The 21,128-nt window shown below is 39.7% G+C and overlaps 2 protein-coding genes across 5 annotated transcripts in view; one reads left to right on the top strand and one right to left on the bottom strand.

The window, feature by feature from the left end:
- The window catches only part of LOC126724841 (peroxisomal (S)-2-hydroxyacid oxidase GLO4-like), a 104,203-nt gene extending 93,414 nt beyond the window's left edge, over window positions 1–10,789 (bottom strand). Inside the window, exons 1-12 of one of the 4 annotated variants that reach the window (XM_050429250.1) lie at window positions 10,524–10,734; window positions 9,733–9,879; window positions 9,526–9,650; window positions 9,396–9,442; window positions 9,247–9,324; window positions 8,970–9,094; window positions 8,740–8,806; window positions 8,512–8,574; window positions 8,130–8,199; window positions 7,589–7,689; window positions 7,136–7,240; window positions 6,188–6,614 (exon numbers count right to left, since the gene is read on the bottom strand). In XM_050429250.1, coding sequence (XP_050285207.1) covers window positions 6,435–6,614; window positions 7,136–7,240; window positions 7,589–7,689; window positions 8,130–8,199; window positions 8,512–8,574; window positions 8,740–8,806; window positions 8,970–9,094; window positions 9,247–9,324; window positions 9,396–9,442; window positions 9,526–9,650; window positions 9,733–9,875 — 1,104 coding nt within the window. In that variant the 5' untranslated portion in view covers window positions 9,876–9,879; window positions 10,524–10,734 and the 3' untranslated portion in view covers window positions 6,188–6,434. The other 3 variants (XM_050429244.1, XM_050429246.1, XM_050429255.1) reach the window with 3 other exon arrangements.
- A 4,665-nt stretch (window positions 10,790–15,454) lies between these two features.
- Window positions 15,455–15,919, top strand: LOC126727684 (uncharacterized). Its single transcript, XM_050433611.1, has one exon. The coding sequence runs from the start codon at window positions 15,455–15,457 to the stop codon at window positions 15,917–15,919; it is 465 nt and encodes a 154-aa protein (XP_050289568.1).
- Window positions 15,920–21,128: the final 5,209 nt, after the last annotated feature.

Raw genomic sequence — 21,128 nt, 5'->3', positions numbered from 1 at the left:
CAATTTTCTTCAGGACATTGTCTTAATGCTCCAATATTTTATTAGTGCATTGTCAGGGGTGAAAAAGTCTTCCTTTCGACAAATGAGATTTGTGTTGGGTTAGGGGCCTAAACTGAAACTCGACGATGGGCTTGAAGCATGGCCCAAAGGCTGTCGGTGAAGATTTAAAGAATTCACCTTGTTTTATGCCTTAAGCCTAGGTTGGGACTGATAAGGATTATGAGATGGCCCAAAAATATTTCCTACAACAGACACGTCAACACAACAGAAAAACATATTGCACTAGAGAAATAGCCTAGTATTAAAATATCCCAGTAGTAAAATATTCCAGGGATAAACTATTCCAGCGGTAAAGTATTCCAACGGTAAAATGAGACAGTACCAAATAAACCTCCAGCCGTTAACTATTTCACAAATTAAGGAGAGTGTCTACATCTCCAAAATCATCATCCATAGGTTCCAATGAGAAAAAGTCCTCTAATACAACAATATGAGGGGAAAACTCTATAATAACAATTACATCATAACCTTCAATAGTAAATGAATAAACAAACACTGTGGGTTCCATTATAACAAGCAATGGAGAAAACTTGGAGTGAGATGAAGGGAGAGAGAGAAATTCTAGCTAGCGCAACAAGATCATTATGATACTAGGGTATGCTCATGGGTATAGTATATGTAGTGAGTAGTGAAGGTCATTATGAATAGTGAGAGAGAGTGTGTGTTTAGTAAAGCTGCTGGGGCTTTATGATGGGGATGGATAAGAGCTTATAAGTAGAGGTGTGAGGGATATTTGTGAGCTAGGGGCTGAAGAGCTTAGTTTCTAAGTTTGAAACTAAGAACTTAGAGGCTCAGAACCTCACTAAGAGCTTAAAGAAAATTAGAGGGAGAGGAAAATAGAGAAGTTGGGAAATTATTGTATACTCCCGGAGTACCATAAATGCATACTCCCTCCTCTCACATGAATGGTGAGTCTCACTAATTAAATTCATGGTGGGACCTACCATTCTTGTGAGAGGAGGGAGTACGGATTTATGATATTCCGAGAGTACCTAATAATTTTTCAGAGAAGTTTATGAGAGGGTTCTTCTCTATTGGTGTGTGTTGGAGTGTTGGTGGAGAGCTTCTATTTATAGTTGAGTTTTAGGGGGTGATTAGCAAATAATCTCTGCCAAATCAACCTCAATCTTTAGAAAATCCTTGGAAAATCATTCATAGGATTTGGCCAAGAATGGTAAGTTCAGCTTTAGAATGTCCTTTGCTATTTTGGGTAATAGTAGCTGGAGCTCCGGCTTAGTATTAAATGCTAATTGTCCTCAGCTAATGGGATTAGAGCATGTATTAGGCTAATGATCTTGGTTATCTGCTGCTAGAATCAAAGCTCCCTAGGGAAAATTGTGTTACCCTAAGCCAGGTGTCAATCTTGGAGCCCTTTGCTGGGAACTCTGCTAGAGATCCCTTTAGTGCCCTCCAAACCACATTTTCCTAAGTTTTCCCACTTGGATTCATGTGCTTGGTCCATGAACCAGAAAGTACACGTTTTTGGCATAATAGTGAATTGTTTTCAAGCTATTCCAGAAGCTTTCATGGCTGCCCCCTATTCCTTGACTGTTTGTGTTGGAGAAGAGGGAGAGAATGGCTGGCATCAGCTCCTCAGTCTTGTGTCTAGTCATCCCAGCCTTATGTCACATCAGTAATTATGAAAATCAACTTGCCTAGGAAGGTGTAGGCTTAGTTGGACACATGTCCTCTTCTACCCCGATATGACATGCTGAAAATGATGTGATGGGCCCCAGTTGTCAATTCAGTTGTGCTGAAACTTGGCTGGTGGTTAGTCTAACTATTTTTGTTGGTCAAGGGGACTTTGGTTGTTGGGATTAGCACAAGGGCTTGGCTGTCTCAGTTGGCCCTTGTTGCTGAACTCTCTTGGGCTTGTTCATCCCTACAAAATAAATAGTTTTGCCATGGGTGACATACATGGGCTTTCATAATTAGAGTTTTTTTATGGAAAAATAAGTATAGTTCCATAGTTTTTGTAGAAGAAGTAGTAATGTATCATAAGTAGTTTTATGCTTTGCATAAGTTAGGGGCTTTAGGGTGTGTTTGGATTGGATATTGCTTATTTTGCTGAAACTGAAAAATTATTACTGAAAGTATTGTACATAAAGATAAAAGTTAATTGAAATAGTACAGTGGGGCCCATGATTAGTGCCAAAAAGTGTAGTGGAGCCCACGAATAGTAGCAAAAATAAGCTGAATAGTGAAATAATTTTCATTTTTCATCCCTATCCAAACACACACTTAATATATGAAAATATTTTTTTGTCAAGGAATAGTTTTGGGTTTTGAGCATAATGTAATTGTTTTTGCCAAATGATATTTGGGCTTTAATAGAATAATTATTTTCCCAATAGTCTTGGATTTTTGTAAAAGATGCCAAAATAATATTGGGCTTTTATAAATAGGTGCTGAAATAGTACTTGGGCTTTTGGTAAATAGTTGCCAAAAGAGTATTGGGCTTTTTTATAAATAGGTGCCAAAATATTACTTGGGCTTTATAAATAGGTGCCAAAATATTATTTAGGCTTTATGAATAGGTGCCAAAATGTTATTTGGACTTTATAAATAGGTGCCAAAATATTATTTGGGCTTTATGAATAGGTGCCAAAATATTATTTGTGCTTTTTGAGATTTTGTAAAAATATTGCCGTGTAGCAACGAACTTAGTAAGAGTGTCGTGTAGTAACGGGCTTTAGGGTGTCATATAGCAACATGCTTTAGAGGTGCCGTGTAGTAACAGGTTTTAAAGGTGTCATGTAGCAACAGGCTCTTAGAGTGCCGAGCAGCAACGGGCTTTAGAGTGCCGTGTAGCAACGGGCTTTTAGAGGGTTTTGTTGGGCTTTTTGGATTTTGCCCATAGGGTGAATGAGTTTGGGCTTTTTTTATGGAGATCTATGTATATATCTAGAGCAACTTACAAGTTTTTTATACTCACATGCAATTAGACGGAAATTAGTTGAGGTGCCACTCAAATCAAACAATAAGTTGAAAAATAAATGACAATCTAGTTTCTGAGTAGGATAGAGCTGCATGGCATTAGTTGGCTTCACAGACATCTACTCAATGGTGGCTATAGGATTATTTTTTAGGGGGTTCAATGAGAAACATAAATTATATAAAATCTAAAACAAAAACAAACTTGAATATATTGGCATTACAAAAAAAAAAAACCCAAATACAAGAAGTTTTACAATTACCTTCTATGAGATTTTATATTTTGAAATCGTTGCATTATATCTTCATTATAAATTCTATCAGTTACATTTTTTTTAATGTACACATCCAAACAATTATTCATCCACTAATCTCCCATTTGATTGATTGATTTCAAATTTTTTAAGATCTATGAGCTTTTTATAACGTTTAAGAATTAAGATTAACAAATTTATACTTTCGCTGTTGGGCTTTTTTTGCAAAAAGATAAAAGAAAAAAGGAAAAAAAAAAAGATCAAATTAGTTTGTTATTGGACTTTTTTGTGTGTTTAAAAAGGCAAGATATTGGTAAGGGCATCATATTCAAACTTATTTCAATTGTGTTTAACAAATTTTTAGAGCTAAGGTGTTCAACTTTTTATTTAAGAGGTAAAAAAAAAAAAAATTACATTATAATATATATTTTTTGGGCTAGCTCAGGGGGTTCATTTGAACCCCCTAGGCTTAATGTGGAGCCGCCCATGCATCTACTGACATTTGAAACTCACATAACAGCAATTACACAAGTACATGATTGAAAAATACTACTTGTTCACTTTAAATAGAAAATACATGGTTGACATTTCATGTGAAGAAATAATGTAAGAGAAGATTCATAAGTTAGTTTGGGGTGGAGAGCTTACAAGGACGGCTTGTGCACCAAGGGCTAATGCCTTGAAGACATCTGTTCCTCGCCGCACTCCTCCATTAAGGAACACAGGACAGCCTGTGTTAAAGTACAGTGCCTTATTTGGCCTGTATATTTTCAAAACAAGAGCTTTGTGGTGGCCTGTACATTTTCATTCACGTAGCATGATTGCTTATAATTAGTGGCAACTGGCAATGCAATCATGATGGAAAAAGCATTTCTTTCTTTATTTGTTTCTTTTTGTTAGTGCCCATTTTTAACATGCGTCAGCAAATAAAGCCCCAAGCCCACTGGGGAAAAGCCCATGAAAAGCAAGGAAGAAAGGACCTAAAGGACTTGCTATTAGATCCACATCCTAACCAGGCTAGCTAAGTAACCAAAGAAAAAGGGTTTGCTGCAGAACAACCCAAAAAATTGAAATAAGCCTAGGAAGCCCAAATTATTTATATAGGAGAATTGGAGGCTCTGAGCACTCTTGTGAAAAAAAGAAGGGAGAACAAATAGAGTCGCAGAACACAAAGGTAAGTAAAACCATTCCGTAATTTCGGACATTGAGCAGTGTGAAGAAAATGATGAGTCCTACTCCTTCGCATCCCAGGACTGGAAAGAGAGTATTTGGTTTTTGGTATTCGGCCGTGGTCCCTTCAGAACAAAGAAAACAACAACAACAACAACAAAGAAAGTCATAGGCATTAGTAGAGAAAAATAGCAGCAAAGTAGTTTTGAAATAGTAGAAAAAACCCCTTAGCAAAATAGTTTTGCATGCACCACTAAAGTACTTCCTCTCTACCAAAAAAGACACTCCTCTTTTGAGCTTCACAGCCAATCTGACTCCTGTTCCAAACTCCAAAGCTTTGAGCTAATCTTAAGCAATAAGGTTATGGGAGTTGGAGCTAAGACCTTTTTGGCCTTTGTCATTCTGAAGAAAGCATTATGTTTATATTTGTGCTAACCCATTTTACGAAGTATATATATAAATATATATGTATTTGTATATTTATGAGTATGTATGCTAACATGTTGCGAACTAACATTTGTTGGATGAGAACTTTCTTTAGGCTATAGTGTCTTTTTGTGTAGACTGGCAATAGTAAAGAAGCAGAAAGTGGAGAGCCTCAATGGAAAGCAGAGTACTGTTCCTTTTGCAGAAAGTGGAGAAAGCCTCAGTAGAAAATGTAACATTCCCTTTGCAGAAAGCAGTGAAAAGTTCACTTTAACAGCACAATAATGTTCCTTCTGCCGAAAGTGGAGAACAGCCCCTTATGCGGTAGTAGAAGAGGAGAATAAGCTCATTTTGCAGCAGAGCTTCTTGGACCAGATTTAATGCTTGTGCACATACTGGCAATGGAAAAATGGGACCCTAAAGCCTATGCCACGAAGATGTCAGACCTGACTTCCTTAGAAAAAGCCTAGACTAAAAGATGTCTAATAGATGCAAGACACATGGCTAGGCGTAAAACGTGAAAAAAAGGACCCTCAACATTTATTAATTGACACCAGATGAGAGTTGAAGATAGAATCCCAGACTCAAAAGTTGCAAGATCTCCTCCATGAAACCCCTTGTTTCATCATTCTCTCTTTCCGGAGCAGTCACTATTATTGATCCATGCTATGGATTGTTTCTATATTTTACATTTATTGGTAAAGACTAAAAGACTGCAAAAGGAAACAAAGAACCGTGGGCCATCTTACTTATCACAACAATACTAATTCAAGGCTTTCCAAGTTAAAGATATGTGGTGGAAGTAGTTGCTGACTTTGGCAATAATTCTCCACTTTCAATCAGTTTTTGTTGTTGTTGTTGATAATTTGATAGTTATAAACAGGTACTTGAGGTTTCTTTTTTCTAATGCCTGCTCTATTTTTTGGCAACACTCATGCATCAATGAGCCCATCTCTCTTCTCATCAAGCTTGGCTCCATCACATTAAACAGCATTAAAAGCTCCAAGCCAGAAGTGAATTCAGCATTGCCACTGAAATTCTCTCACTACCATGCTACCAATCTACCATGATTTGTCTTTACCACTTATTAGAATTTAAGGAAAAAAAAAAGTCCCCCATTTCAAAATGTATTTTTCAATCAATAACTTTGAGACTCATATCCTTCTACCCGGGTTTATGGAAAAATTTCTCAGGGTATGAGCTTGAGCTTGCATTTTTTTTGTTTTATTCTGTAGAACTTACAAAGATCTACTGATAGAAAAGTAGAAAATATCGTTCCTTAAACTCCTAGTACAATTTAAGAGTAGGAGAATACAATGGGTTCTGAACCCATATCATTAACATGGACTTCAAGGTTCCACATATAGAACCACATTTATTTATACAAAAGACATACATATGGCAGAAGATAGTAGTCATGGTCCCATTCCACTATCTACATGCCAACTTGATCATTGAGGAAATTTCAACATATTCCACACCTATTCACGGTGACTTATTGTTAACAATGTAATTACAAATGTATAAGGTATTATTGATGATCTGAATCATTTTTCATTAGGACATTGTCCTAATGCTACAAATATTTTATTAGAGCATTGAATGGATTTTTTCATGCTCTGTCCTCACATGGCTTCTAGTAATATCTTTCACACTAGGACAGCCAGACAGTGCCATGGTGAGCTCAAGCTCATCCTTCAGCATATGCATGACTTTTCTCACCCCATATTCCCCCTTTGCTGCCAACCCATAGACAACAGGCCTTCCAATCTGCAATAATAAATATATAGATTACAATAGAGTTTAGAGAGCTTTGACCAAGAATCATAATATTTTAAGAGGTTTTTAAATATCAGCATTGACTTTGGGATGGAGAGAGAAGCAAAAATTGAGTGTTGAGGATTAACACTGCCAAGGCGTGTCACTCCTACAATTATATCCAGCACTCTCAAAGTGTTTCAATGATCTAGGTATTTATCTTGAGCAACTTAAAAGTTTTTTATTTGCACATGCAAGTTAGATGGAAATTAGACAATAAGTTGAAAAAAAAATGGCAATCTAGAAGCAGAGTACGATAGAGCTACTTCCCAAAAAGGCATCAGTTGGATTCACTGACATTCATTGACAGTTGAAACTCACATAAAAACAATTACAAAAGCGCATGACCAAAAAATACTACTTGTTCTCTTTATATAGCAACCACATGGCGGACATTGCATGTGAAGAAATGGTGTAAGAGAAGATTCATAAGTTAGTTACATGAATTCAATAGTTTGGAGTGGAGAGCTTACAAGGACGGCTCGTGCACCAAGGGCTAATGCCTTGAAGACATCTGTTCCTCGCCGCACTCCTCCATCAAGGAACACAGGAACTTTCCCTCCAACAGCATGAACCACCTGTAACCACAAGATGCCTAAATATCCACAATTGATGATTGAACTTTGGCATGCCAAAGAGCATAGTGTAACTCTACACAAATCCAGACAGAAAAGTCCTGTGCAGGAATGCATGGCCATGTATGTGTCTTGTATTAAATTGCTAAAATTTCATACAAATTTGAATGTTAAGGATGTCTAGCTACGACATTACCTCGTACAGAAGTACAAAACTTCACTAAACCCTAATACTATTAACATCTATATTAAAGGAGGAGCACAGAGATGCAAAATGTAGAATCTGTGTTTACGCCTACACACCCAATGAGAATAATATTCTTATGCTAAGCCGTAGAGATAAAACCTCACCTCTTCCAGAACAGTAATAGTAGCAGGAGTGTAATCAAGCTGGCGAGCCCCATGATTAGAGACAACAATCCCAGCAACACCTACTTCTGTCGCCTTTATTGCTGCCCATGGCAGTACATCAAATGTTTAGGATATTTGAATGTTGAACAGAAAGTAAAGCAACCATCACATTTAAGGATTTGAGTAAATTATCAAGAGCGTGAAAAGATGCAGAATTTAAAGTGATTTACATAAAAATGTTTGACAGAGCAGATAGAGGAGGTAATTGTGAGAAAAAAATACACAATTGGGATGATTAACAGGCCTCCTATACTTGAAATTCCAAAGATAAAAAGGATGATTAACTGAAATTTTCATTGAAAGTTTAAAGTTTCAAAGGCAGAGAACGTTCTTCCTGTTACTAAGGGAAGGAAAAAATAGGGAAGATGCAAAATAGAGATGTGAAAATCAGTAATAAAGCTTGTCTTTGCCATCTTCATGAGTAATAATAGTGACAGTATAATAATGATGAGATGCAAATATCATAAGATAGAGATCCTACCATCTTCCCGAGTGAGTACTCCCTTGATTAGAATTGGCAAGTTTGTTATAGATCTTAACCATCCTATGTCCTGTGTATGTTGTGATGCTATAGTTAAACTCATAAGAATGTAAGAAACCATGGCCCTTGCACACACCCTCAGCAAGCAAAATAAAAAGTGAAACCATATAGGCACTTCCAATGGTATCTTATGCCTCAACCTTTACATTATAAAAGCACCAACTAAAACACATAATGCTAAAATAAGTGTTATAATGAGTAAAACAACTAGTTTTGAAAATTTATGCAGAAGGGGAAAAGAAACTATTTTCCAAGTAAAATCTTTCAAACATTTTTGCAACAGCACATTAAAAGGTAAGCAGAATAGGTTACTTGTTTATACCCTCCAACACAAAGAAGCATCAAGGGCCCCTTTGACAAAACCTTCTAAAATTGAACCTTCATCCTGCAGAAAAATTGATTCAGTGAGTAACAATAAAAGCTTTAGGTTTAAAATTTTAAAAATAAGATGAAAACTTCAGTTAACATGCATACATGTGTCCATTTTTTTAAATTCAATGCATCTGGCACATTTCAATGTGGCAATTGGGAGTTACACAATTTCACTCACATTGTCCACTTCAGTTGATACAATGCCCTCAATATTCTTTAACAGCGGTAACGGCGGTACAATCATCCTGCAGAACTTATTACAGTCATATTTCAAATAAGATATAAGATCAAGCCTATTCTGTTAGCATGAAATGAACATAAATACCATTTCATGGAGAACTTTATACCCAACTGTGAAGGGAATAAAATGATTAGTGTTGGAAAAAAAAAAAAGGAGATAATATCTACTTGTTCTTTATGTCTGCCTCCCTTCGACCAAGCATGGGAACATCAACTGTCAGCACAATAGCCTTGTATCCATTTCTTTCAGCTCTCTGAACTAGCTGAGCTGCTACATCTCGGTTCTTATGTACCTATTCCCAGACGAATATCAGATTACGGTGTGACTTGCTAACAACAGGATCACCAATACACAGACAAAGAAAGCAACCAAAAGAAAGTGTTGCTGCTAAAGAAATATACATTTCATAAATGAAATTATAAGAGCTAAAGAAGGATTGAATACATATAATTGAAAAAACCGAATGGCATTGCAGCTGGAAGCAACCTCCTCTATAGTGCAGGAAGACACGGAGGACAGAACCTGCAATGAAAAATAACTTACAATTCATGAAACTGAGCAAGAAAATTAGCTCCATATTTAAAAATTAATACCATTATAGTATTAGATGCAGCTGCTGCTCTGGCTGTGGCGATCTCCCCTAGAATAATCACAATGAGCAAGTAAATAAGAATCCAAACAAATTTCAACTGAGACTGAGAACTCTTCCAAGAAGATTTGGACCTTCTGGATGTGCTAACTTATGCATTCCAGTTGGAGCTACCATGATTGGTGCTGAGATTTTGTAACCTAGTACAGTAGTTGACAAATTTATTCTGCTTACATCTACAAGAATTCTAGGCCGGAACCTGAGAAGCAGTGGAAAGTGATCAGGAAATTATTGTAGCCAGTTTACAGCAAAAATCACCAACTGAATTAGCAGCAGCATACGTTATTCTGCGAAATGCTTCCACATTCTCTTTTAGGGTGTATTGATCCTCAGCTCCCCCAGAAAAGAAGTCATAATACATTTTTGGAAGAGCTTGCCTAGCCAATTCTTGAAACTCGTTAACATTAACGGGTTCACCCTCCATTATCCTGGATACATGAGCATTAATAGATGGATTACTTTCCAGTGATTTAATACTAGATGCATTCTGAATAGACTACACCGTATAAAGACATTGATTATGATAGTATCAACAATGGCAAGAATTTCTTAAAAAACGTGATACTCCGGTTTTAGGCCTTAAAAATTTTGCTTGGCCTTGCTTATATTATGATATAGCCACAGGCCAGCTTGGGACAAAGTTGGGTTCCCAAGCAACTCTAAATTTCTTGCACAAAGTAGTATGACTTTGATGAATCATAATCAAAGCCATTCACATACTATGTACTGGCTATTGGCCATTCCTCACCAGTCACCACCATTTTAAGCAAGTCAATCTACAATATTGAAAATATTCACATATACATATTCATATGGATTGGTAAGATATCCCAGAAAACTTTTTTTTTTTTCTTCTTCTTTTCCGTGTTTATTTCATGGTCTACAAAGTACTGCAGAGCATAAGATTCAACATGGTACTTACATAAGCAGAATCAAAACCAGGTAAATGCCTGAAATCACTTCAAAGCAATCAACACCAATAAAAAGCATGATGACCCATTAAAGTATTAACATTCATTACTACTCAAAAGATGGTAAAGTAGATCATGATCAAAATATAAGCAGCACATACCTACAAGAGCTGAGATTGAAAGTCCCTAGAGTTTTTACAATCTGAGCAGCCACTGAAGGAAAAGCGTATTAAGTTTGACTTCCGACTCAAAAGAGTTAAAATCTCAATTGAGTTAAATATGTCAGTGGGCCAGACTCTAGAGAGCTACTAGGAGTGGTGTAACTTGCACAAATGGGCAAGGTTATAATTGTCATTGTGATGAACAAAGTCGTGTTAAAACCAGACTCTGAAATTAGGCCACCTCGGCCAAGTTCTGTTCATCCCATATTTGAGTATTGAATAATAATCTCAATGATAATTTCTAAATTATTTATGTTATTATGTAGGGGTTATCTGCAGTGGCTAGTTGCAAGGGCAACTAAGGTTTTCTGTTCTCTTTTCTCATCTGTTACTTTTCTTCATCTGTAGCCATCCCCTTTTTCATCATCTCCTACTAGCTTCTTCTCTTCTTTATTATATCTTATCAAACAATCCCCCTTTTTTCTTTCTCCACCTACTACGTTGACCATCAAGGTCCTTGGTGCTAATTTCTGACCATAGTTATTACCGTTACCTAATCGGCAAAACCCTTTTCCATCCCTAAATTTATTCCCTTTTTCTTGCAAAAAGTCTATTGTGCTAGTGGGCAAGGGGCTCCACCCGTTAACCACTTTATTATCTCTATGGAAGACCAGTCAATGTCGGTGGAAGTTTTAACAGATAAAACAAAGAAACTCAGATGCACGGCTAAAGCTGTGAAGTTAAAAGCTAGTGAAAAGGCTGTTGAAGAACTATTCAGTACAGGCCTGGTAGGAAAGCTCCTCGCAGACAGAAACATCAACAAAAATGCAGTGAAGGCTATTATTTTGAAAGTATGGAGGACTTCCAAGGGTGTGCAGATTGTAGATCTAAAGGAAAATATTTTTGTGTTCAAGTTTGCTTGTGAAGGTGATAAGAAGAGGATCCTAGAGCTGGGGCCTTGGAATATTGAAGAGTTTCCTCTTATCCTTAAACAATGGCATCAAAATATGGCAGTTGATGATTTGGATTTTTCAAGTATCCTTTTATGGGTTCAAATACACGGTCTCCCCATTGAGTATATGTCGAAGGAAAATGCTGAGGAGATTGGTGCTCTAGTGGGAGAAGTGTTAGAGGTGGATTTTACTAGTAGTGGGGGTGTGTGTATGAGCAAATTTTTAAGGGTGAAGGTTGAGCTAAAGGTGGAGGATCCTCTGTTGAGTGGTTTTTTTCTGGACAAAAACACACAACCGAATCTGTGGATTCGGTTTAAATATGAGAGAATTGCAGAATTTTGTTTCAGATGTGGAAGGTTGGGTCATTTAAAAGCAAGATGCCTTTGGGCAGATGCAGAGGTGAAATCAAATTCCAAGGAACCATTTGGATTTGGGCCATGGCTAAAGGCAAAAGCAGCTAGTAATAGAGGTTCAAGGTGGGTGGAGTTCATAGCTGATAGTAATCAAGCTAGTGAAGAGGATGATGTGAGAAGGAAGGAGGCAGGTACCCAAGAGCAAGAAGAGAGTAGAGTTCACGCACTGCAAGATGTGGGAATCAAGGAATCTCAGGCAGTGAGTTCGAGGTACAATTTGGCAAGATTCGGAAATGTGGCTGATTCTATCGCTTCAAAACACATCTTTCTAAGCAACGTCCCTAACTATCCCACCACATCCCAACCAGATACTCATCCAAATAGCTCTGAACCCACAAATAAAATCCCACTTTCCCCCATGGAAACTGACTGTCCAGTTGTAACAAAACCAATCCTATCAACTCAATCAATGTCCAGTACAAATTCTAAAGGCTCTAGAATACAACAAGAATTATCCCCATCCAAATAATATCAACCTCCATTGGGTGATTCGGGTCCTAGTGACCCTTCTTTGCTTATTGGGCTTTTTAAGGCCCAAAATAATGTGCTGTCATGGACAACATATTACAATGAAGGTGAGAAATCAGTTCTGGAGTCATCTAAGGCCCAAAGTAACATGGAGTTAAGTCAAATAGAGGTATTTAATTGTGGGAAAAGGAAATTGGAGGAAGAGGAGAGTCCAGCTAATTTGAGAGCTCTTAAACTGACCAAAGTGGGCTCCGGCCTTCTCAAATTAGAGTCACAGCCCAATGTTTTTAATCAAATAAGCCAAATGAAAACCACGGGGAGGGTCAAGGCTCTCAAGGCTCACAGAAAGAAGAAGATTAAGGAACTTGCCAGAGAACATGCAGCTCTTGTGCCCTGTAATTCTTCCCTTGAGGTAAATTTTGTTGATCCTGTTTCTGTGATTGATGATGAATCCCTTAAATCCAAAATGGCTGAGGAGGCGGGCCTACACATGCCCCCAATGTAGCCATGATTACTCTATCTTGGAATTGTCGTGGCTTGGCTCGGCTCGGGCCACGACAAAAAGGACTCTCCGAGCCTTAATAAGGGATATTGGGTCTGATGTGATTTTCTTATCTGAAACAAAAATTCCCATTAGTAAATGCAGTAGTTTTTTGAAGTCTTTGGGTTTCTATAATATAGATTCTGTTGATCCTAGAGGAAAGAAAGGTGGGCTTGTGGTGGGTTGGAAAAATGGTGTTGATATAGAAATTACTTTCAAATGTTGTAATATGATTAATGGTTTGGTTTTCTCAGACCCTTTGAATGAGCCATGGCTTATTTCTTTTGTGTATGGCCCTCCAAATAGGAATAATAGAGGTCCCTTTTGGAAAGCAATAGAAAAGGTTGGTGAGGCTTTTGGGGGAGGTTGGTTATGTATTGGAGATTTCAATCATGTTTTCTCCCAGACGGATAAAAAAGGGGATAAACCGGTGGCTAGCTCATCTAGTGGTGGCCCAAATGAGGTAATTGAAAAAAATGGGCTCATTGACATTAATTTCTCGGGCAATCCTTATACTTGGTCTAATGGGAGGGAGGGATTAGCAAATATTAAAGAAAGGTTGGATAGAGCATTTGCGAATGATAGATGGAGGTTGATTTTTCCAAGAGCTGTTATACTTAATTTACCTTCTTCAAGCTCTGATCATTCCCCCATAGTTTTATTTACTGAAGGAGAGCAGCGATCGGTTAAACGGCCTTTTAAATTTGAAGAGGTGTGGACCAGGGATGAGTCTAGTTGGTTTGTAGTTGAGAAAGCTTGGAATGTTATTTTCAAGGTTCCCCGTTGTTTAAAGTTTGCCAAAACCTCAAAGAGGCGAAAAAAGAATTCAGAATATGGAATAGGGAGTGGTTTGGGAATATTCATCAAAACATTAAGAAATGTTGGGAGAATCTGAGATGTATTCAAGGTGAAGATCCAACTCAAGAAAATTTAAGTAAAGAAGCGGGCATTAATATGGAGCTTCAAGAATGGCTCCAAAGGGAGGAAACTTTATGGAGGCAAAAGGCTAGAATAAAGTGGCTGTCAGCAGCTGATCTAAATACCAAATTCTTCCATCTCACCACCATAATCAAAAGGCGCAAGAATGCAATTGATTTTATCAAAAACCAGCAAGGTTCTTGGGTCTCGGGGAGAGAGGAGATTGGAAGATGCTTTGAAAGTGTTTTTAGAAATCTATTTGAAACGTCTAACCCCTCAATCCCTGATAACATGGAAAATTTGCTATGTCCAAGCTTATCTGAGGAGGATATTCAGATGCTTACAAAAATCCCAACTCCAAAGGAGATTAAAGATGTTGTCTTCAGCATGAATTCTAATAAGGCACCAGGCCCAGATGGAATGTCAGCCCACTTCTACAAGTTTTACTGGAATATAATAGGAGGTGATGTTATTGAAGCTATTTCTATCTTTTTTCAAAGGGGGTACATGTTGAGAGAAATAAACCATTCCTTCATTGTTCTCATTCCTAAAGGGAATAATGCTGCAATGGTTTCCCAATTCAGACCAATAAGTTTATGTAATGTTTTGTATAAGATCATATCCAAGTTGTTGGCCAATAGATTAAAGCTGGTTCTTCCTAAGCTAATTTCTCCATGGCAAACAGCCTTTATTCCAGGAAGGAAAATTCAAGGGAATACCTTTTTGGCTCAAGAAATTATCCATGACATGAAGAAGAAAAGGGGGAATAAAGGTTGGATGGGTTTAAAAATTGATATGGAGAAAGCGTATGATCGATTGGAGTGGTGTTTCCTCGAGAAAGTTCTTCATGGTTTTGGGTTTCCAAGTATATGGATTCAGTGTGTAATGCAGTGTGTTACTACAACATCATTTTCAATTCTTCTTAATGGTAGCCCTTTTAGCTTCTTCAAGCCTAAGAGAGGGTTGAGACAAGGTGATTTCCTTGCTAGACTTATTGAGAGAGAAGCAGTAAATAACAAAATTATTGGATATAAATTAGCTCCTGATCTAATGCCAATTACCCATCTCCAATTTGCAGATGATTTGTTTATATTTGCTCAAGCAGATGTGGAGAACATGAGGAGTATCAAAGCATGTATAGGCACTTATTCTGATTGGTCTGGTCAAAAGGTGAATTTTTGGAAGTCAGTGATAATTTTCAACAAAAATGTGAACCAAGGAGTAAGAATTCAGTTGGCAAATTATATTGGAATACAGTGGTCCAATAGAAAAGAAAAATACCTGGGCATTCCTATGGCTTCAGGTAAAGACAAGAGAGCTGCTTTTGAGGAGATTATTAATAAAGTGAGGCAAAGGTTGCAGGGTTGGAAGATGAAGACTCTATCTCAAGCAGGTAGAACTACTCTAATTTCTTCTGTGGCTTCCTCTGTTCCATCCTATCAAGCTTCATCACTACTCCTTCCAAAACAAGCTTGTAAGAAATTGGATGCCATGAATAGAAATTTCTGGTGGGGTTTTAAAGAGGAAAATAAAAAGGGTTGCTGCCTCAAGAGTTAGGATTTTTTTTGCACCCCAAAATGTGTTGGTGGGCTTGGCATCAAGAAAACAGAAGATATGAACAAAGCCTTAGTAGCTAAAATGACTTGGGAGGTTGCAAGCAATGTTGATAAGATGTGGGTCAGAGTGTTCAATAAGAAATATGTAAGAAGTAAAAAGTTTATGAGAATGTCTGTGCCAAAAGCAGCGTCATGGTCTTGTCAAAGTATTTTCGGTGGTAGAGAAGTGATTAAAAAGGGACTATGCCACAGGATAGGTAATGGTTTGAACACTTGGATATGGGAAGACCCATGGATTCCAAATGATCCTAGCTTAACCCCTCACGTTCAAAATGGTGCTACCCGAGAAGCTTATTTAGTGGTTGATTTGGTGGATCAGGACTCAAGACAATGGGATAGGGGTTTACTTTCAGATCTTTTTGAGCCAGCAACAGTCAATAGAATCCTCAACATTCACCTCTCTCAACAATCAGTCAATGATCAAGTTTTTTGGTGCTTGAATCCCTCAGGTGAATTTTCTGTGAAATCGGCCTATAATGCTTGTTGAGGTCTGAAAAAGATCATAGTAAAATAAGCCCAAGAAGAATAAGTTAAGCCCAAAAAGAGTGAGTTAAGCCCAGAAGGAAAACTCAAGCTAAGTCCAAAGGGATTATACAGGAGACCCATGAGGGAATAAAAGAAAGGCCCAGAGGATCCCGAAGCCCAGAAAAGAGAAGCATCCAAAGAAAAAAAAGAGAGAAGACCACGGCAAAGTATAAGAAGCAAGGATCCTCAGGAACCATCAATAGGCGCGGATCCCTTCAGGCACAAAGAAAAAAGGAAGACTGGGACAGCTCGATAGAAAGAAGACAGAAAAAAAGAAAACAAGAAAACAAAAGTAAAAAAGAGCGCGAGCGACCTCTCATGGCACAGACAGAAGAAGCCTCGGGGAACCAAGACAGGGAAGAAGAATGATAACAAATGATTTTTAAAAAGGCAGAACAGGATTCCGCCCAAATAGGAAAGATAGAAGGCGCTAGAAGTGAGGATGCCGAGAAGGGCATACCTCAGCACTCCCAAAGAAGATGGCCAACCAGAAGCTTTCAAAAGAATCAGAACTGAGAGAAGGAAAGAATGAGAAGAAACGGAAAAAGGGACTTACCGAGACAACAGGGACAAGACATACTCTGTTCGCAAAAGAACAAAACAGGGGAACCAATGGTTCCCCGGGAAGCCCAGAAAACTCCATTATAAAAGGAGGGGATGGGTTGCGAAGAAGGGGGCAGCGAAAAAAGTGAGAAAGAAAGAAGAAATTCTCTAGAGAAAGAACTATCAGAGAAAATCAAGAGTGAAGAGAAAATATTAAGGGAAAACAAAATATTGCTTCCCGGTATCCTGTAAAAGCCACTATTGCACATACTCGGATTCAACGAGAATCAAACTTTGCAAGTTTTGAAGGCTGAAATAGTCATTCAAGACTGCAATTTTTGAGCTTGATTGAACCTTGTAGCACGTCCTAGTGAGCTTTTTGTAATCAAACAAACAATGCATTAATGAAACTTTGCTTCATATTTCCCAGGATCCCCACAGCACTAATTTTTATCGCTTAGTTAATCCTGTTTCTTTCCTCCTAAATTTACCTTGTTAATTTTTGGCATTCTACGATATCCTTGTTTGTCATTTTGTTTGTATTGTCAGGAGTATTCTCTGCATTTCACTTGATTCTTAAACAGCTCGTTAGCTGCGGTGAGTCAAGGCCCGGTCCACCAAATCCTCCTTTTCATTTAGGCCTAGGATCCTTGGGCCTGAGTGTCACGAAAAAAGGGCACTCTCACATTTTGGCGACTTCACTGGGGACTGGGCAAAGAAGAAGGAAGAAGCAACCCCTTCACAGAGAATGCCTCCAAGACAAAGAAACAGCAAAGGAACTAATGTGCCACCTACGGCCTCTGAGCCCGTAGGAGAAAACGAGGTAGCTTCCAGGCAAGGAGGTGGTATACCCCTGGTAGAACAGGAGGTTGTGTCAGAACAAAGACACGCAAGGCAGGAACCAGACCTCATGGCCAGGATGACAGCAATGTTAAAGGATCTAGAGCAAGAGGTTCGTCTTCTCAAAGAGGGCAGGACACAGGAAATCAGAGACAATGTTCCCCCTACTGGGCACCAAGATGGGACGCAGCGAGAAGGAGGGTCAGCAGTGGGAGGAAGAGCCAACCCTCAGTACTTGACACTGGCAGATGTCAATGCCCTCCTGGAGCAAGAAAGGGAAAAACACTCAGGGATCCCCATCAATTCTCTCGGGATCCCCCGTTCCCTCCAGAACTTCTTGGCAAACCATACCCTAAGGGGTACGAACCCCCAAAGTTCCATCCTTTTGATGGGAGGAACGGGAGTGCTGTGGAACATGTGAGTAGGTTTGTCCACACTATGGGCCCCTATGCAGGAGACAGAGAATTATGTCTGAGGGAATTCGCCAAATCCTTAGTGGATAGGGCATACACTTGGTACACCACGCTGAGACCCGAGTCCATCAAAACCTGGGATGAGATGATGGAGAAATTCTGCGCCAAATATTACCCTGGTGAAGACAAAATCACTTTCCAGAATCTGCAAATGGTGAGGCAGAGACCTGGAGAAGATCCTGTTCAATTCATCAAAAGATTTGAAGATGTGTACCTAGACTGCTATGGGGACCATGAAGAAAAGGAGCTCGTGGAAACCTGTATAGCCAACATGCTTTTTGATTATAGGCTCAACCTTGAAAACCTATGTATCGCGCAGTTTGTTGACCTGTTACAGAGAACCAGAAGGACGGCGCAAACCATGAGGACAAAAAGGCTGCCCGCATCCCAAGCTATGACAGCATCAGTAGGAGAGAAAAGGAAGAGACCAGACGGGAAGGTGTTCGAGGAACCACCAGTGATCCCATGTACAGCTGAGGAGTTAAGCCATGTCCTAGACAAATGGATCGGAGATGGTGTTGTTAGGCCATTCACTGTGTCCAGGCCACCAACTGAAGAAGAAAGGAAGAACCCTTTATTTTGTAGAATCCATAATTATGTCAAGCACTCCACCAAGGATTGCTGGACCCTTCGCAGACTCTTCCACAAAAAGTTGAGAGAATGAACCCTGGAGCTCACTCAGAAGGAGCCGGAAGTGCAGAGGAACCCCTTGCCTAACCACAAAGGAAAAGGGGTGGTAGCAGTAGTAATACATGGGAACCCGGCAGAAGCAGGAGAATCTGAAGGATCCTTCCACCCGAGTATAGTCAGGACCCTCCAGAAGAATCCTAAGTTCAGGTCACTATTCAATCAATTAGGATTCGGAACAAAAGCAAGAAGGATGGCCACAGAGTCTCTCATGAGCATAGCAGCAGATTCAGGGATGGAATGCTTTACAGCTGAGTCACATGCTAGTCGAGCTTTCCTGGAGACAACCAATGCAATAACCTTCACTGATGAAGACATGGAGATTGAGCACCCAGACCACCGTAGACCCCTTTATCTAATGGCCACCATAAACGGCGTTCAAGTCAGAAGAGCACTGGTGGATATAGGGGCATCACTCAATCTCATAGTCTTGAGTACCCTGGAAGCTGTTGGCTTGGTTGACAGAAGGATCCTGGGGGCTCCCATGGAAATAACAGGATTTGGAGGATCGGTGGAATCAACAGAAGGATACGTGCAGCTAGCCTTAAGGGTAGGGCCAATAGTAGCTTTGACAAGGTTTCATGTGATTAATGCAGAAGTTTCTTATCACGTGTTGCTGGGACGCCCGTGGCTTCATAAACATCGCCTTATTCCATCCACGTTCCATCAATGCATTAAATGGAGGCTGAATGGAAGGCCCATAAGGATCTCTGCCAACCATAATCCTTTCAGCCAGGGAGAAGTGAACTTTGCAGAAACAATATTTTATGATGAGTTGGAGCCAGATGATGAGAACCCCGCCCCAGGGACCCTAGGGACACCTATCCTAGAAGAAGAAGAAGGAGGGAGGGGCACCCGTGACCTGAGGAACCTTCTAGAAAGAAAAAGACAAAAGAGGGAGCCCAGCTCTTCAGGATCCCGAGAATGTGTGGTGGTGCGGGAACCTGGGGGAAGACTGATCTATCGTTTGTGAAGGTGCGCGGGACCTGAATGCATTGTGCAGGAAAGTCCCGGACCACCAAGATGCATGATGGCCCAAGAAGTAATCCCAGAAGAACCAGTTAAGGAGGCCCAGATTCAGCCTGAGGAAGAATTAAAGGAAATGGATTTGAGGACAGAACCAGGATCCCGAAAGCCTGTCTTCATTAGCAGTCAATTGGTGGCTCAAGAAAGAGAACAACTGGTAACCTTGCTTCAAAAATACAGAGATGTGTTTGCATGGGCTTATGATGAGATGCCTGGTCTAGACCCAGGATTGGTGGTCCATTCTCTTAATGTGGACCCAGGAATGAGGCTAGTAGTCCAACCAGCTAGGGTCTTCCACACTGAGGTAGAAGCTCAAATAGTTCAAGAGGTCAAGAAATTGCTAACAGCTGGTTTTATCAAACCCATCCAACACCCAAAATGGCTTTCCAACATTGTACCTGTGAAGAAGAAAAATAGTCAGATCCGTTGCTGTGTAGACTTTCGTAACTTGAACAAGGCATGTCCTAAAGATGAATTCCCCTTGCCCAATATCGACCTCCTTGTAGATTCAGCTGCAGGAAACTCAATGTTCTCATTTATGGATGGGTATAGTGGATACCACCAAATCCGCATGGCAGCCAAAGATGCAGAGAAGACGGCATTCAGAACTCCGATTGGGAACTTTTACTACACTGTAATGCCCTTTGGCCTCAAAAATGCGGGGGCTACATATCAGCGGACCATGACAGCCATTTTCCATGACATGATGCATGAGGAGATGGAAGATTATGTAGATGATATTGTGGTCAAGTCAAAAACCAGAACAGGACATTTCCAAGTACTTGAGCAAGTCTTTGAAAGATGCAGGAAGTACAAGTTACGTATGAACCCCATGAAGTGCGCCTTTGGAGTGTCTGCTGGAAAGTTCCTTGGGTTCCTGGTACATCACAAAGGTATAAGCGTGGACCCAGCCAAGGCCACAGCTATCGCCACGATGAGAAGACCAACTACTGTAAGGGAACTCAAAAGCTTCCTGGGAAGGGTCTCCTATATTAGGAGATTTGTGCCTGGTTTAGCCTCAGCTACCGCAGGCCTATCCAAACTGTTGAAAAAGGGGAATGAATTTACCTAGGGGATAGAGCAGCAGGAAGCTTTTCAAAGAATTCAGAGCATCATGAATCATCTGCCCACCCTCCAGGCACCAGTACGTGGGCGACCTCTGTTGCTATACTTAGCATCAAACTCTCAGGCAATAGGAGGTTTGCTGGCACAAGAAGATGACCAAGGAAATGAGTAGCCTGTATACTATGTAAGCAGAACACTCAAGGATACCGAGACCAGGTACCCCAGAATAGAGAAAGCCTGCCTAGTGATCATTTATGCATCCCAAAGGTTGAAGAGGTACTTCTCAGCTCACCAAATCCTCTTGGTAACCAAGTCCCACCCCACAGGAAGGATAGCACAATGGCTAGTGTTGCTCTCACAATATGATATAGGTATAAGAACTCCCAAGGCTGTCAAAAGCCAGGCCATAGCAGATTTGCTAGCTCAATTCCCAGGAAAGGAGGAAGGCCCGTTGAGTGAAGAAATCCCTGGTGAGGTAGCAGTGGTGGAGATCCCAGGGAAGAAATGGACCATGAGGTTTGATGGGTCGGCTACAGC

Source organism: Quercus robur, chromosome 5 (genome assembly GCF_932294415.1).
Source record: "Quercus robur chromosome 5, dhQueRobu3.1, whole genome shotgun sequence".
NCBI classification, from domain to species: domain Eukaryota; kingdom Viridiplantae; phylum Streptophyta; class Magnoliopsida; order Fagales; family Fagaceae; genus Quercus; species Quercus robur.
Note: the sequence above shows the minus strand (reverse complement) of the source record. Positions and strands in the feature narration are given on the sequence as shown.

Coding starts and splice junctions, on each gene's coding strand:
- LOC126727684 (XM_050433611.1), top strand. CDS start 15,455: ATGACTTGGGAGGTTGCAAGCAATGTTGATAAGATGTGGGTCAGAGTG.